Raw genomic sequence first — 18,654 nt, forward strand, 5'->3', positions numbered from 1 at the left:
CAAACACTGGAGGAATGCTGCAAACATTCGACAGCCAGTATGAATTACCTGGGAGAACATACGTGTCACAAACGGCAATTCCACAACTGTACAACAGCGTGAAAGATGACATACTAAAGGAGATCAAAGACATATTGTGGATATTTAAAATGTCTTCCAGTTCCAGTGAAATAAAAGTTTATTGATCTTTGAAAAGGTGTACCCGCATTATTATGCCATTATCATATATTAGATGAAAATGGTCTCGGAACGACAATATTATCGTTTATCGCAATCATTTCTGGGACAATTTATCGTCCAGCAAAATTTGTTATCGTGACAGGCCTAGTCATGAAGCGACTTTGAAGTGTGTAGTCTTTCTAATTACGTATTTTCACAGTCTTAATACTTCAACAGTTTAACAATAAACTGAGACTTTCTTGACTTGCGAAATTATCTATTACACTGATGAACATCATACGTGTAATTCATGGCTCACTTCAAACGGGATAAAAAAATTATTATTATCTCTCCATTTACTCTCATTCATATTTTTCAAAAGATGGGTCCCATGGACCAGAAGTAGAAGGGCGTGACTTCGGCTCTCTATGCCATGTGTAGTTCCACTTGTTCGTGACCTCCTACTTTTGAATGTAATTATTGACTGGAACACTCTGAAGCGTATACTGTCCCTATAAGTTCCAGAAGAGGCACAGCCCCAATGCTAACACTGGCATCGGCGCTCACAGTGCTTACGGTGCTTAAAAAAATGGGCATCGTTGGTGTTTTGTCATTTTTTAATCGAAAGGTATCGCGAGTATCGGTTCTTGTGCCATCCCTAGTGTGTGTGAGTGTGTGAGAGATGAGGTTGCCCTATTTTATTTTATTATTTTTAGTTTCCTAGGCGGTTGCAACACAGAATACTGGCCTGAATTTGACCTTCTCCTGAATGCTCAACTCCATGGCTAATTTGCCTAACTGGATAATAGGAAATAATTTGCCAGGGGGTCTAATAATAACGTATGTATTTCTTTTATAGTGTAAGTGTAGAAAATCTCTTCACTGTTGCACACACATTTAGCTCATAGGGAAGGTTCAAACATGAAGTCATTTGCACCACCTATTCAGCTTATCTACCTCCACTACACAGCACATTCGCATAGCAAATCGGTCCATTTAAACCTGCTCAACAGCTATTCACTGGTCAGTGGCCACCTCTGCATTGTACCCCAGCCTTTACCTAAACGTTTTTCAGTTTAAGATCGGCTTTTGATGCCGTTAACTGCTATTTCAAGAGGATTCCTAAACAGTTGATTATATGTTTAACTTCTTCCATTATACATGAGGCATTTGAGCATGTATTTATCATGTTGTGTGTTATATGTGCACAGCCAACAATGAACAGTGTAATGTTGGGCTGTTTGTTCACTCTACTACCCTTAGGGGGATTTTGCTTTTGTTCTGATGAGAGACTGCTTCCTGACTAGGCAGGAAAGCTGTTTTGAATGCAGCCAGTACATCAAGGTCAATTGTATTTTCCGCAATGATGAGGATGTTTCCAATTTTACTGACCGCATTATAACCTCACATCAGGTAGTGCACATTTATTTACACCTTTTTTTTAACTCAGCATTTTAGTGAATACATCTGAAACGCTGTTGTTGTGATTTACTGCATATAGTTACTGCACTCTACAAGTATTTTCTTCCAGTGGAAATGTCAAAGGCTTAAAACACAATGTAATGTCTTTTTTCTGCATCTTGTCCCTGCATACAGCTTGTAAATGGTTCTAGAAGTGTTGTTACTATAAAAGGTTGATGGGTCTTAAAAAAATCTTCTTCTGTTAACTCCATTTGAAATACACCTTCTGGAGAAATCACTACCTACTTTAAGTCTCTTTTAAAGACAATGGCTGATAAAGAAGAGACACATTACAAAAGACAGCTTCCATTGTGTGTGGTACTGAAGATCAAGCACCTCTCTATTTTATTTTGGACTCAAGTGAAACCCACAGGTAACAATAAATTGCAGGGCCATAAAAACCCAGGGGAGTAATTGCAGATTATGTGGAGTGACTTGCTCATACACACTGTAAATATATGGTGAACACACCAAAATAAATACATGCACTCACAGGCATGCAATCTGCCACCTATACCTCTTGTGCGCTGCTCTGTGGGTGTTGGATCCTGAGGGCCACCTACCTTACTGCAGTGATGAATAAAACAACAGCTACTTGGAGGTGTGTGTGTGTGTGTGTGTGTGTGTGTGTGTGTGTGTGTGTGTGTGTGTGTGTGTGTGTGTGTGTGTGTGTGTGTGGAGGTTCTGCTGACTGTCTGGCTTTTAAATTAACTCCTCTGGCTGGCAGTATGGCTGCTTCTGGCCCTGACTGATGTGAGTGCCTCTGCTGGCAATCCTGTCTGTATGCATGTTAACCTGAAAAAAAATTACCTGAAAAGAACTAGCAGCAGAGCATGCTTGACTCACCAACATGGTGTCATTAATCTTTCACATGCCTTAGCATTTGTGATCAAATGGGGTTGACATACATTAAAATCACCCCAATTTACCTTAATGAGAAAGGAAGTTAGGCAGATTTTTTATTTATTTAGCACCTTGGTTAACTTGATCACAAAACGAATGACATGTTTAAACAAAACCTATTGCTTGATTGCCTGGGCTTATGAACTCAGCTCTGCAATGAATTGAATGTTACTCTGTATAAAACTTTGATGGATAACTGCACACATTAGTCCATTATAAATGATTTCTCAAGATTTCTTGCATACAGTACTGCAGAATGTTTCTCTGTGATCCCAAATGAAAGGTAATTTGCGCTCTATTTCTTTCTTTTATGATTTTATTCAGTGCTGAATTTGCACAGCTCAAACCAGAAGGAATTTTTGATTATGATAAATTATGTATTCAGTAACGATGCTGAAGCTCACAACACACATCACCTCTTTGCCATCCATCCATCATTTACTTATTGAGACTGATGTATTTGTAATGAATATCTATTAATGCAACACTAGCATAATTAGAAGCCCATTTTACCACCTGACCCCACGTGAAAACAGTTGTGTTTTTATCTTTGTTTTTCTAGTGTGCGAACGGCATGGGTGTGTGCATGATTGCATGTGTGAACTGTGTGCGTTGATGCTTGCTTGTGTGACCCCTAAGATTGCCCATTGCTAATAGGTTTGCAGATGGAGAAGCTTTATTATGCTCTTTATGACTTTTTAACTGACTCACTACTGATTTTTTTTGTGTGTGTGTGAGATATGAGCGAAGTGGGTGCAGGTTTGGAATAGAAGGTATTCGATGGCGGTGGTAGTGTACTGAGGAGAGGCCTTGAGGGAAAGAAGGCTAGAGATATACAGGGAGGGTGAGAGAGTATGATAGAGGGATAGTGGGGGCTAGAGAGAGAAAGTGTGAGGTAAAAAGAGAGATAAATGGAGAAAAAATAAGAGGAAGAAAGTGGTGGATGGAAATTGAGGTCAATGAGAGTGGTACTAACTGCTTTATTGTGTGAGGGTGATTGATTATAAAAAAAAGAACAAATTAGAGTTAATGAAGGAGAAAAAAGGAGATAAGACACACACACAAGACACATTACTGAGGATGCATACGTTTTGCTATATTGATCAAAGGTAATCTAGTGGTTATTTAGAGGCTTCATCTCTCTGCTAGCTACCAGATTCAGGGAGGCTTATTTATAAAGGAGATAAACTGTACCCTAGTGCCCCTGTGTTGGTGTGTGCCTGTATGCACAGTGATATTAGTGATGTTGTACTTGTTTGTGTATATACTGTATGTGTGCTCAATAGTTTGTGCACAGTATAACCTGTAGGAAATGTGCTTCTCTTTTTAAGTCCCAACTCCAGCAGAGGAGCATGGCTACAGCATCATCCCCAAGGACAGAAAATAGGACAATTTAGTTACTGAACTGCTTGAGTAATGATGAACAGCACCCCCTTCCGAATCTGTGATGGGTGTAGGGGCATGGAGGACAGGAGGGAAGAGTAAACTGGGGTGAAAAAGAGCCAGCAGGTGAGGAGATGAACGGGATAAGATGAAGGAAGCAACAGAAGAGTGTGGTGGGTGGTAGTGAAAAGAGGAATGGAAAGATACAGGATAAGAGTGCCACAGTATAGCAGGTGAAAATGGGAAAAAGTGTTTGTGAATATGTGGAGGAGGCAGAGGACAAGTCTGTGATGGAAGGATAAAGATGAGACGGGGAGAGAGGAGGAGGACTGTGTAGAAGGAATTAGAGAAAAGTATAAAGGCGAGCAGTTTGATAGAGGAGAAAGCTGGAGAGTGACAAAGGGGAGGAGAGTTCAGATGTTTTTAAATTATAAATATAGGAAATTTACAAGAGGATATGATTTGATAGCACAGGGTTGAAGAGGACCAGGAAGGAATATGAAAGTCTGAAGATGGTGAAGACGGGCAATATCCGGGGGAAGGAGGGCAAGAAAGGGGGGATCCTACAAAATCCATTCCTCCCTAAAATATAATATGACATTTATGATGTGTACAAATCTGGAGCCTCTTACCAGCGCTTCAGGCAAAATCCTCCCAAATGTTCGGCATTAATCATGAGAGTGAGCTTAAAGACTCAAGGTGCTTAAAAGACTGGCTTCTTGCTTTAAAAGCAGATTTGAGGGTTCAGTTCCCATACGGTGTGGCATGTTTTATCTAAATGAAAGAGTAACTTTTTTTTTTTTTTTTTTTGCTCTCTTTATCCTCTTTATTTCTGCCCTCTCTTCATCCTTTCTTTATTTGTTTCTTTTTCTCATCAGTCTCTTTTCTCTCACTTCCTCTCTCAATTGCGGTCTCTTTCTAATTAGCCTCTCTGCTTTAAACTTTACCTTACACAATCAGATTCACGACGAGTAGGGCATTTTATGTATTGTGTGGCCAGTTGATTTATTCCATCCACAAGTCGCGAGAGAGCGCAGCTGATGGATGCTTGTAATATGCTAACCCTATCTCCTAGCTCCCTCTGAAATGTCCCAGTGGCTAAAAAGCCCAAGGTGGAGAGTACCTGCATGTATGGTGGTTAGACCGTGGTATGGCTCTGCAGTGCTGGCTCCAACTAGTGTAAAGCTCCATAAGGACAGCTCTTTGGAGCCTAAAGCGTGCCAAGAAGTACTCGTCACTCTCTGAAAATAGATCTCCATGGTCATCGAAGAAGCGTTCCCTCCTCAGGAGCACAATCAGAAACATCTTGCAGCAGCAGTAAATAGGCCGACTTAAAGGCCTATAAATAGTGTGATCAATCACTAATTATTGGATGTCATGGTTACCAACAATAACACTTGAAGTGAAGTGTTAGGGTAGTGTATTTATTTAAAAGACTATAATGCTTTGTAAAATAATTAATATTAAACAAAACAATAATAAAAATGTTAGAAATAATAGAAATTTTATTGTAATTTAAATCCTATAAAATTATTTATATAATAACTGTAGAATTGAAGAAAACGCAATAACCAACAAACATGTCAGCACTCAAATGTGCTTAAGTATGCTCTTCAGTATGCACAGATTCTGTTCTTACCTAAGGATAAAAAAAATCCCACATAAGAAAACATTGGTGAATGTCAGAATCTCAGTGGGTTTAAAGAAGAATTTGCTTCTTAAGAACTGTTGGTGAATGAGGCCCAATAGATCTTTTGCTAAGGAAAGTTAAGATGAAAACATGTTTGTTGTGATATACCTGTTGATTTCCATAGTGTTTTGATGTATCTGGAAACAATGGTTGCTTGACAGGCTTGAAAAAATACATTTCTATAACACTAATATGTTAAATGAAAAATGGTTGGCAATATGTGTGTGTTTATTTATTTATTTATTTTTTTAAGCCATACATGTGTCAAACTCAAGGCCCGCGGGCCAAATTCGGCCCCTTGCAAATTTTGATCCGGCCTGCATATCAATTTATGTTCACAATAGATTTTGGCCCGCCTAGATGTGAGCCAAACCAAAAAGACGGGAAACTGTTTTACAGACTGCAGTTGTGCAACACTCAAAGCAGAATTTGGCAGATTTGCCAACTTTGAGGCTCAGAAATTGCCATTGAACTAGGGAGTTTACATTTCAGGCTGTGAAACAGATTATCTTTGATTTGCTAAACTCTATGATGGCTAAGGAACTTTTTGGCTGACTTTTTACGGCTTTACGGCGACCAAACTGTTAGTGAAAAAGCTATATGAGACACAAATAATATAGTCAAAGGAATTATTCAACTTTTCGGTTGAAAAAAGCATGTCAAACATGTCTGGCCCTTAATATGATTCTCATTTTCAAGTGTGGCCCTTAGTGAAGTTGAGTTCGACACCCCTGCTGTAGGGTCTTAACCCAAATGTCAGATCAGTCTCTCTCTCTCTCTCTCTCTCTCTCTCTCTCTCTCTCTCTCTCTCTCTCTCTCTCTCTCTCTCCCTCCCTGTCCCTGTCTCTTTAACTTACACACACACTTATGTATATACACACACTCGGAGTTCCTTCCAAGCCAGGGCAAGTTTACTAGGATTAAATGTCACACAGGATGTCACATTAAACAAGGAAGGAGGAAATTGGAGAGGATGAGGGCAGAGAGCTGGGAGAGTGATGCTTAGAAAGATTAAAGGATGTATAAGAGGGAGGAGTAAAGGGAGGTAGAGAGAATTAAGCAGCAAAAAGGAAAGGATGTGGAAATGAATGAGGAGAGAAAAAGAACATGGGCAGAAAAATAGGTGGAACAGAACTATAAAGCAGGACAAAGAGAGTGAGGTGGTTATATGATAGAAGAGAAGAGTCAGATGGAGAAAGAATCAGAAAAAAAAGGTTAAAAGTGAGAGGCAGGATTAAATGTAGAGGGTATGGAAAGGAGGCTGTCAAAGAGGGATTGCTTGAACATTTAGAGCTGCAAAGCAAAAAGTTATTTTTTTGTTTATGAAACGTGTTATGTATGAGAATTTAGAGGAGCTGCAAAATGCAGCAATCATTGTGCCTATATGCTGTCAAGGGTATACCCAGGTACACTGAATATACAACACAGGGCATTTAGAAGGTGCATTGCTATCATCGTAATTATCATTAACTTATACCTTGGCTTGAGCTGAGATTCAGTACGCTCTAAACACCTGGCTCACAGCCATCAGCTCTACTGTTGTAAGATCCCAGCCTGGCTGGACTGGAGCTGAGTCAGCTGTGGTTTGCAAACGAGCTAGACCTGGCCAAAAGCCGTCCAAGAGCTGACATGAAGAGAAACATGAAAAGAAAAACGGTGTTGTCAATTGTCTGCCCTTTACTTTGCTGTATGCACATTCAGGACTGAATCTAAACATGCCTTAGATGAATTGGTTATTTCCAAATTGTGTTTAGCTTGCTGGCTAATGAATGGAGACGCTAAACAAATCCTCCGACTCAAAGTATGTTCATTTGTGTGGGAGGAAGCAAAGCCCTGGATATCTACAGTAGGTCTCTACAAAGGAGGGGAACAGGCTGAATTCTGTCTCCATAAACGCAAGGGGAAAAGGTAAGGCAGGGAGAGAGACATGGCAGTGATTGCAACGTCCTTGGCACAGCTTTGTGTGACAGTGTGGCAAAGAACTGGACTGCTGTTGAACCATGACTACAAAATCTCCTGGCTGCTCGCCTTCCTAACGATGGAACAAATTAATTTACACGCCTATAATGAAAAAGTGAGGTGAGGAAGGAGGGAGAGAGATGGGGGGAGGGTGGAAAATCCGGTTACCTGAAAGATTTCTCCATTAATATACGGGGGATGTAACAAGGCTTTTGGTTTCCAATAGTTTGTTACTTTAAACCACACATGCCCTAACAGACCATATGCATTATATGCAAAATATACTGATTATATACTTGCAAGGATACATAATAGATTATTTATGCATTCATATCTGCAACACATTGAGGTTCTGTATATGGAAAAAGATGTCAGGGATGATTCAGTATCTTGGGTATATCTACTGTTGTATCAACATTCCTGCTACAGCTAATACACTAGATTCTCCTGCTGACCTGCTATATTTATACACATACAAAATGGATTACTACTCCCTATACCTGGCAAAATTGCATGAAGTGTGTGTGTCTGTCTTGTAAGTATAAATAAATAAAGATAAATATTTGAGTCGTTTTCATATCTGTCCCTAACATATGCCACTGGCTTGCCTTGCCATCCTGAGACCATTCATTATGTGTCCTCCCCCTCTCCATCTCTTACACACACGCAAACACGCACATCTTTGTCCTCACAAGTGTCAATACGCACCCCCTGCCACGTCTCACATCACTGCTGTAAATAACAGAGAGTGTGTGTGTGCATTTGTGGATGTTTGACACTGCAGGACGATAACCTCCCTGTTCATCACCATCATCACTCAGGATCACCACCACCTCGCTTTCATCATCGCACAGATGGCAACTCTTCGGTCCAGCCTTGTCACAAATCAGCAGTACATCACCCGTGTGTGTGTGTTTGTGTGTGTAGGTGTGTGTATTTCTCCATAGTCATTATCCTTGTCAGGCTGTCAGTGTTCCTGTCACATTACTGTCAACAGCTGCAACTTAAACAACAGGTGCGAGTTTGTTTGATAGGCAGTGGAATGGATCCCCTATAGTGTTTCAGAAATCTTCAGTGCCCCGTTCAGAGTATTCTCTGTGAAAGAGAGAGGCAGTCAGATACATGTGGAGATAGGGAGAGTGAAAGAGAGAGGGGATTTTAACAATAGAGAAGAGCTCGATTGAATAAGAGTAAAGGGCCAGGAGGCAGGTGTGGAGACCGAGTCAGATGGAGAGGGATTTGGCACAACTCATCGCCGTTTCAACTAAAAAAGGCAAACAGATGGCAACCTCGAAACTGTCAGCCGCACTGAATGACAAGAAACTAATTTTGCTTTAACTGTGTAACATCTATCATTTTTCATGACCTCCTCTGCACATGTTTCCCTCCTCTTTTAACATGAAATCATTCTTAACAATCATTTCCTCACTCATGCTGAATGATTATCCTGTGAAGGAGCTGGCTTAATTACTGGGTCTTAATAGAGTGTGGGAACATAATAACTCTACATTGGATGATGTGCCATCCTAATTTGTTCATTTAATAAGGAAATTGAGCTGTGTTTTGTACGTTCAACAGTGTCTTTGTCTGCCTGAATGGCATTAGGTGATTTTATGGAGTTACTCGGATAGCTGAGCTATATGAATGATTCCCCTTTAAAAATGTATCCATGTTTCTGCTTCCGGGCCAACTGGACTGAAGTTTATGAAAAAAACAAAATGTCTTCATATACAAAAGAAGTGTTAATGCGTTGTTTATTCAGAGATAGAGCTTTATTGACACAAAACAGACACACAATCAGACATACAGCACACACAACAAATATAGACAGGCTAAACAATTGTATCCATGGTAGTGGCACGGCTCCATTGATGGTAATGTTGGTCTATCAGTTGGTCCACCACTTTGGTTCAGACTGAAACTTCACTACACTACTGGATAGATTGTCATGAAATTTGGTACAGATTTCCACAGATCTTTGGTGATCCCCTGACTAAATTATTTTGTTACTTTTCTTTTGTGTAAAATATCTCAAGAACTATTGCATGGATTTCCTTGAAATTTGGTAGAGATGTCCATGGTTCCCAGAGGATGTTTCCCACTGACTTTGATCCCATATCATGGCCGCAAGTTTGGCATTTATATCCCCCTTAGGATCAATTGAAATCACTTTGGTAATCCCTTAACTTTTCATTTAGCATCATCATAACAATTTCCATTTATCCAAAACTTTGGTTTATGACTAAATATTACAAAACTAGTGATATCCCACCAACCTCAGCTGTGTTATATGTTAAGTTGTAATTAGCTAATGTTAGCATGTTTACACACTAAACTATGATAGTGAATATTGAAAACATTACACCTTAGCATCAGCTTGTTAGCATTCTGATTTTGAGCATGTTAGCATTTTGCTCAAAGCACTATTGTGCCTTAACACTGCCTCACAGAGCTGCCAGCATGGTTGTGGATTCTTAGTCGTGTTAAAGGTGTGTAAATAACAGTTAACCTCTGGTTAGTCTCCTGTTGTGGAAACCAGACTATAAAGAATGTACAGTAAATGGCTTAGTTTATCATGGTAGAAAAGCTGATGGAAAAACCCAGGGAAGACCTGCTTGGCCACATATTGACTCATTAGCCCATTTTCATCTGTTCATTTTTCATGATTGTTTTCATCCATATTGTTTGCCTGTTTTGGAAACTGGCTTATACAGTTCAACTAAATATTGAAGAGGCTGGGATGACGATGGCCCTAGGCAGTGTATTTAGCAATTTTAAAATCACAAGGAGAGAGCAGAAAATATTTGATATAGATGCAGCTTTTTCTGCGTAATTTCTTCATCTGTGTTTTAAAAGTATAAAAGTGTAAGTAGGCAGGCAATGAATTCCTGAGGACTTGCTCTTATTTAAATTAAATACTGAAAATAAAAAAAGGAGACAAACCAATGTTGCTTAGAGTACAATGAACAAATGTAGAAGAAAATTCTCAAGGCAGATTGGTCAACTTTTTGACAGTGACAACACACTCCCCTCCTCATGTTCCTTTACCTCAAGCATCCCTCATCCAACCCAAGAGGTTATTTGACACTACTTTTGGATGATGCATCCATTCAAATTGACCACTGTTAATAATGCTGTTTTCATGGAAGGGATTGTTTGGAAATAGGTTGGTGATTAAGTGCTTCCGCCCACACGATCTGTGTGTGTCAGGGTGAGTTTGTGAATGTACGTGTATGTGTGCCTGCCCTTGAGGCATCTGTTCAAAGTAAGATTCAGTGCTTTTATTTCCTGGTTGATTTATGTGGTGACGTTTGCCTTTGCGCTCACAATCGCATTACTGGAAAGGACGGAGAGCCAGGATTCTGTGTGTTGTGTGCGTATGTGCGTGCATGCGTGCGTGTGTGTGTGTGTGTGTGTGTGTGTGTGTGTGTGTGTGTGTCTGTCTGTCTGTCTGTAAATCAGCATGCAGGGATGTTCTCAAATAATAAGGCAGAGAACAGCAGACATTCACCCACCCTCCTTTACTTCTTCTTTACCCTCTCACACACATTTAATAATGTATATGAATTTTTTTTCTCCATAATATGAGAATTTCTTATTACACATTAAGAATATTTTCTCATATGGCCACTTCCAACATACATTGACTACATGCACATCCAAAACTGCCACACTTTGTACACAGATATTTCTTTCTATCAAATTGTCGGTCAGTTTTTCATATCTGTGTTTCTGTCTCGTGTGCATGTGCCTGCTCACAGTGCCTAGAGTGTGCTTTTTAATCACATACAGGTTTCTAATGAACCACTGCACAGGTGCAACAGCTATCAAACAGAAATAAAGAGAAGGTAGTTAAAAGGTCATGGAGTGAAAAATAATGATTAATAGCTCTAATGCATCACACATTGCTCCAATGTAATATCCTCTTGTGACTGTTGTGGCCACTAAACCCAAACAACACATTGCTGGTAGAATATTTCAAAGTGAGATAGAAAAAAACATAAAAAGAGAGTGGTGTACAGTAGAGGTCTTCATGGGTCCAAAAATGTGTGCCAAAAAGACCCAGAAATGTACTACCCGGCCGGATGCGAACCAGAGCCGTGTATTATTTCTAACCTGGGACCCGGACCCATGCAGAACCTAGAAATGTCGAACCCGAACCCGAGTGGACCCGGGAGACAAAGACCAGATCAGCACAGATTTGGAGTTAATGTTATTTTCAAGTTGTCAAAATAAAACTCTTAACACGATCAGCACTGTCTGATCTCCACTTGAATATTACTAATAATGTTAAACAGAACAGGGACCCATGGTAATAGAATGGGATCTTACATGGACCCAGTTGACTGTACAAACCGTCCCTGGGCGGGTCTCGGGTTCTGTGGAAAAGCATGGCTGAGGTTACTATGACAACTCCATTGTGGAAGCCCAGATTAAAGGAGCCATTATAGTGTTTTTTTCTGCTACTTCTGCTTCTAAACTTTTTTTTTTTAAAGATAGTTTTTTGGGGCTTTTCCCTTCATTTGATAGTGACAGTGGATAGACAGGAAAGGTGGGTGAGAGATGTGGGATGACAAGCAGCAATGGGCCGCAGGTTGGACTCGTACCCGGGCTGCTACAAAGGACTCAGCCTACATGGGGCGCAGACTCTTACTGGGTGAGCTAGAGGTCGCCCCATGCTACTCTTTTTTTTTTTTTTTTTTTTTTTTTTTCTTCAGCATTTATTTTTAATATATGTACTGTGGATACTTTGGATTGCAAAATACATTGACCTCAAGTGCCCTTTGTGCACATGAGTAAATAAATCTACCTTTTGTCTGACTTCCAGAGCATTAGTTTAAAGCCATTTATACAGTCCTCTCTCCATGCATTTGTCCTCTAGACATACACAACCTAACATTGTCTCACAGAGCTAAAGTTTAAAATGTGTACAAATCCTTCCGCAGCCGTGTCATCTTCAAACTGATTGGATCCCTATTCATAATTGATCTCTAATGGAATAGTTAATGAGTCTTTGTGTTTCACTCTTCATCGCTTTGTCCAGGCCTGTTTGTCTCACCTCATCTATACTGCAGGGTTATTGAAACAACCAAGGCTCAGTCAATGGGGGGTATTTACAGTTGCTAAATGCTGATGGATCAAATTATTGCAGGATACATACTTAATGATACTTTTGATGAAAAGGCAGTTAGCACACTGCTCCTAACCTTCGAACAGCAGTTAGTTTTGAATTTGGTGAATGTCTAAAGCAGGAGGTTATTCACATGCTTTTATTTCATCGTTAAAGTCAAGCATCTTTTATTGTATTATTGCCTGTCTCATATAATCCCCTCACTTACTGCTTGGTCAACATAAAGACCCCAAAAGGTCAGCAAAAAAGTAACTTAGCCATCAAAGAAAAAATGACAAAAAAAATTGAAAAAAGCAACAAAAACATTGGGGAAAAAACGTCGTAAAACGGGCCAAAAAACATTGGAAAAAGCGGGAAAAAAAGGTCCGGAAAAAAACACTGAAAAAAGCTACAAAACCTATGTAGGCCAAAGTCTAGTGTGAACCTAAATTGATTTGCGGGCCGGATCAAAATCTGCGAGGGGCCGGATTTGTCCCGCGGGCCTTGAGTTTGACACGTGTGGTCTAAAGGGTGTGTTGAAATTAATTGTCCTTCAGAAGTTAAATTTGATCAACAATTCATTTGTAATAGGGGAGAGAACGTAAGATTCAGATTTTTTTTAGAATAAAGCTGCCCACAAGTTGTTTTAATCACATTATTGTAACCTACACAGGGCATAAGCTATAATTCTTTTTAATTCTTTTCAATTAATTAAGCGTAAAAGTGACTGATATATACTTTTCAGCATGATTTTATCCAAAGTACTACACTTTGCACTTCCAAGGCAGCATATTTTCTTCAGTGGTTTTGGCGTCTGTGTGGATTCAGGCCATAGCTTTTGCTGTATTTGCATCAGACTTAATTCACTGAACTGTACAAGACCAAATAACAGCAACATTCTTCTAAAAATGGTACAAAACAGCCCTCAGCCAGTGTAGCCTGCCTGGTTATTAATGGAATTTGCAACCTGTGTCACACACGCACACACACATGCGCGCGCACACACAGTATACAGTATGAGGCTTATTTTCTGGTCAGTGAAATACAGTTAGCAAAGCTTCACTGCACTACCTTTTCTTTCTTTCTTTCTTTATTTTGGATAGCCCCTTGAGATGTACCATCTCATTTTCAAGGGGGTCCTTTCAATCACTATTAGAAAATAACTGTCAGAGCCACACATGCTCAAAACATGACATTACACAATAACACACATAAAAAAACAAAAAAAAACAAGACATCATTCACAGTATGCTCCCAGTCCCCAAGTCCACCACCTCTCCAAATTATACAATAAATTACAAGGTTACATTGACAATAATAATAAGTCCTCATAAGCTGTTCCCATAATAATACAACATTATAATAATACAGCATTCAGATGAGCCCAAAAAGATAACAAAATATCCTCAATTAAAACATGAACATGGTATCTTTAAATATGAAAATAGTGCAACTTTAAATGAAGGTAACAATGTAATAGATTTTATGACCTTATGCAGTTAGTGGCCCAATTGGTTCAGGGGATAAATGGGTTGAAATAAGAGGCTAAAAGAGAAGAAAGAGAGAAATAGATAACACTTGGTTAATTGTGTGTAACAGACCATAGCAATGATCAAATCACTACCAGCCAGTCAACGCCCCATGTTGCCACATTTTTCTGTCTCATCAACACTGCAGGTTGACATTTAATTTGATGACTAATTTAGTATTGACTAGTTGGAACTTTATTTGGTAATACAGATACTGGCACTCACCAGTCTTTTCTTTGTCCGTTTCGCTTTGTGCAGCAAACATTTTGGCTGAGTCAGTGGGCCCTTGAGCAGTATTTGACATTAGAATGAAGAGTGGTGTCGACCCATTTCCCCCTCACACCCTGTCTTTGTCAAGCTGGGTCCCAATTCAGGGGCTACATACATACATACATGCATAAGTTCACTGTTCTAGACTGAGCATGTCATAACAGAACAGAGGTTCCTCCTAAATGTGGCAGAAAATGCAGCTTTCTTTTTCCTCAAATTTGGAGAACACAACTGGTGGTGTGTCTTTGGCAGCCCTCAGAATCCCGTATACAATTTGGTCAGTTGTTTAAAGGTTTCTGACAGTTGTTATGTCCAGATATATCAAGTGCCCAGCTCATATTTACCAGGTGTTTGTGTTCAGGTGGTCATCCGTCACTTGTAAATATATTACTTACTAGACCAGTAAATATCCTCCGCAGGATGTAAGTAATTGGAGCTGATTATACATTTTACTGTTTGATGTTGTTATTGGCTGGAATATGTTGTCATTAAATAAATATTACATACATGTTAAGTCAATGTTCATATTGTAAACTTATCATGGAACTGGTCCCAGTTAACCACATTGTTCTACCTTGTGATAAAAGTTTTTTTAGTTTACAATATGTTGAGGAACTCTGTAAGGCATAATTAGATTTAGGTTGCTGTGAAGCTGGACCATCTGGGACAGAGTTGGAGGTTGAGCCTGGCCCTAGGCTCTCTAAAGAACTCAACTTAGTGGACTGTATACCTCTCATGCTCTAGCTTCTGTATCACCATATTACTGTCTCTATCTTTTTTTCCATTCCAAAAGTACTCTAATACTGAGTTACAGTTTTTTATTTTCCCTTTTGCTTCCTTCCTTGTCAATAGGTGCCATCTTTGACGAGTCAGCACGAAAAGATGATGAGGTGTTTCGCCTTGCCGTGGCAGATCTCAATTTGAACAACGAGATCTTGGAGACCGAGAAGATCACCATCTCTGTGGAATTCGTTGATGGGAACAACCCCTTCCAGGCTGTGCAAGAAGGTAGGATGATAATACTATGTTGTCTTTGAGTTCTATATGTGTGCCTGGAAGCAACAGGGCCTGGCAGGTGCATCAGCTTCATAGTCCTTTTTGTGTTGACATAAAAGTATATTTGAAAAGAAGACATCAAATTGCTTCTGGGCATGGTTCCTTTTTGCTCCACTAATGTTCTGAGCCAGGGTCAGACTGAAATGAAAAGACTTGCTTCAACATTCATCCTTTCACTGCTCCCACTCCACTAATATAACGCTGGATAGTTTAATGAATAATAATGAGTCATATTTTAATTGTGGTATTTTGTGAGTAAAATCTGAATCTGCAACGTAACCGATCAGGTAAATGTAGTAGTACAGTGTTTTCCTCTGAAGTAGAAGTACACAGTAGGCCTAAGTCAGTACTATACGGTTGAGTTGCATATTAAGTGCTTTGAGGGCCTTCTGTGAGTTTTTCGAGGTACAATGGTTCTGGAGAAAGCTGCAGGCAATACAGGGGGCCAAGCAATCGGCCTGTTCCAAAAAGGCACGTTGTAAGTAAGTAAGTAAAATGTATTTATACAGCGCTTTTCACAGACAGAGTCACAAAGTGCTTTACAATGCGCATAGACGATAAAACATAGTAGAAAATAATCTAAGAATAGAATAAAGTACAAATATAAAAAATATCAATAAATAAAACACATAGGTTACCCAAAACCTAGCCTGAACAAGTGAGTCTTCACTTGTCCCTTAAAACAGTCCACATTCTCAGCAAACCTAATGCTGGTTGGCAGAGCATTCCAGAGTTTGGGTGCCATCCATGGATATGGATAGTAGATTTTGGTTGATAGACCTGAGAGACCGGGAGGGGGTGTGTAGGTGAATTATGCTGGCAAGATAAGCAGGGGCCTGACCATGTAGAGCCCTATAGGTTATGGTGAGAATTTTGAATTGGATCCTGTAGGTTACAGGAAGCCAGTGAAGGCAGCAGAGTAGAGGGGTGATATGGGTGCGCCTGTTTGATCTAGTAAATAGCCTAGCAGCAGCGTTTTGAATGGATTGCAGGTGGTGAAGGACAGATTTGTTGAGTGAGGTGAAGAGTGAATTGCTTTAAACGGGCACTGCACTAGTTGCACTTAATGCAAGAATTCTGGTGAAACTTGCTAATCATATACCGTTCTCGCCTCATTGTAGAATTGTCTTATTGACTAAAGAAAACCAATGGATTTAAAGAGACAACATGAAAAATGCTAGAACTTAATATCCATGCAATGATTTAATTAACTGATAATCAAATACAAAGGCCCCATTATCAACACCCGAGCACACACTGAAATAAACACACACACACACACACACACACACACACACACACACACACACACAAAATATTAGCCTTGGCTGAGAGAGTGAAGGACAGGGTAGAGAGAATACATGTGAGTTTATTTCAGGCATAGCAATATTGTATAGCAAACAATGGTGGCAGAACTGTAAGTATATCTCTTTTTCAGAGATTGGCTCGGAGGACCTTGTGTATATGTAATGTATGTGTGTTTGCCTTGTTAAAGGTCTTTTCAGACCAAACGCTAATGTTCGCGTCGACCTTGGAGTGAAAGGTTTGAATGTGAAAAATTGTTAACGGATATTCTGCATTGCTGTTTAATTTTTACGTTTTGTCCCCGGTGTGAAAAGGCCTTAAGGCTTTGGCTTTGATATAAGTGCATTGCAATGTTGTTTGGTAGTCCGGCTAAACTCTTTGAAGTCCCATCCTAAGTGGTTCTATTATCTGGGCCCTGTGTGCATGAAGGATAAACACTGTTTGTTCCTTCCTTCTTTATTTTGAGGTCAGTGAGCAGCTTCTGTCTTTATTGTCTTATTAAGGATGTCAGCATTGTGTGAAATAAAGACAAAAAGTGAGTAAAGAGTAATGTGACAACACTGCAGGAGGCAGCATTTGAACACTTGTTCCTTGACTGAGCCAACAGCATGTTCGTGAATTCTGCAGTATGTGTCGTTTTCTGTCCTTGCATTTGTAGCCTTTCTTACATTATTGGGTATTTTAAATTATCCGTAGCCAGGATTATTGTGTTACTTCTTGTTTTAAACTTTTTTTTTCATTTAAGGGAATGTTTTTTTGCTGATTGTGCACATTCTTTTTCAGCTATCGCATACATCACATTCATAAATATAGACACAGTTACAGCTTGGAGCAGCCAGGCTGGTTAGTTTCTCAAAAGCATACAGTATCTATTGGCAGTACAGGATTTATTAAGGACAGATCAGATGCAACTTTTTGCTTGGGACTGCTAGTTTTCAATGACAAACTGGCCTTGCTTCTCAGTTTTGCTTCTTTCATCCCTGACTGATTAAACTTCTGCAGGCCGTCAAGTCCCTCACTCTGTTGACTGGTCTGTCCAAATTTGTGGGAGGTACAATAAATACTTCCCCATCTTCTTGTCCGCCTGGTAACGACCAGACTGCCTGACTCATTCCCCTGCCAGTCTGCCTGCCAGTCTTTCTGTTTGCCCACCTTTCTGTGTAGTTAGCTGGCTGATGAATTGATTGACTGTCTCCCTATCTGCCTGTCTATCTGTGTATTTGTCTCGCTAACTGGTAACCTGGCTGGCAAATCAATTGTCTTTGTCTCTGTCTCTCATGTATTATGGTTTCAGATGTTTTGCTTGGTGCCCCTTTTAGCAGAAACAATCAGTTTAAAAGATTTCAATATTTAAAAATACGCTATTAAGCTGTGCATTTTCTATATTAAAGCGCCCATATTATGCTCATTTTCAGGTTCATAATTGTATTTTAAGGTTGTACCAGAATAGGTTTACATGGTTTAATTTTCAAAAAACACCATATTTTTGTTGTACTGCACAGCTCTCTCACTGCTGCAGATCCTCTTTTCACCTGGTCTCTGTTTTAGCTACAGAGTGAGACCTCTTTTCTTCTTCTTCTGTACTATCTTTGATTGCACTGCAAATGCGCAGTAGCTCAGATGTAGATCATGGCAGCTAGCTAACTCTAGAGACAGTAAAAGAAAGGCTGTTTCTCCAAATTCGGTCAGTTACAAGGCAGGATTAGCTGGGAGACTTCTTCTAAACGAGGGCGCACATGTAGTTAGTTCTTTTGTAGATTATGGTGAACTTGTGTGTGTTGTAGCAGTGCTTTGCTATTGAGAACGAGGTAGCATGCTAGCATTAGCAT

At 39.7% G+C, this 18,654-nt stretch overlaps 1 protein-coding gene across 1 annotated transcript in view; it reads left to right on the top strand.

Moving 5' to 3' along the window:
* The window catches only part of LOC114555093 (glutamate receptor ionotropic, delta-2), a 185,004-nt gene that overhangs the window by 83,372 nt on the left and 82,978 nt on the right, over nt 1-18,654 (top strand). The window contains exon 2 of the mRNA XM_028577199.1: nt 15,317-15,472. Within this exon, the coding sequence (XP_028433000.1) occupies nt 15,317-15,472 (156 nt within the window). The remainder of the gene's footprint in view (nt 1-15,316; nt 15,473-18,654) is intronic.

Source organism: Perca flavescens, chromosome 5 (assembly GCF_004354835.1).
Source record: "Perca flavescens isolate YP-PL-M2 chromosome 5, PFLA_1.0, whole genome shotgun sequence".
In the NCBI taxonomy this organism is placed as follows: domain Eukaryota; kingdom Metazoa; phylum Chordata; class Actinopteri; order Perciformes; family Percidae; genus Perca; species Perca flavescens.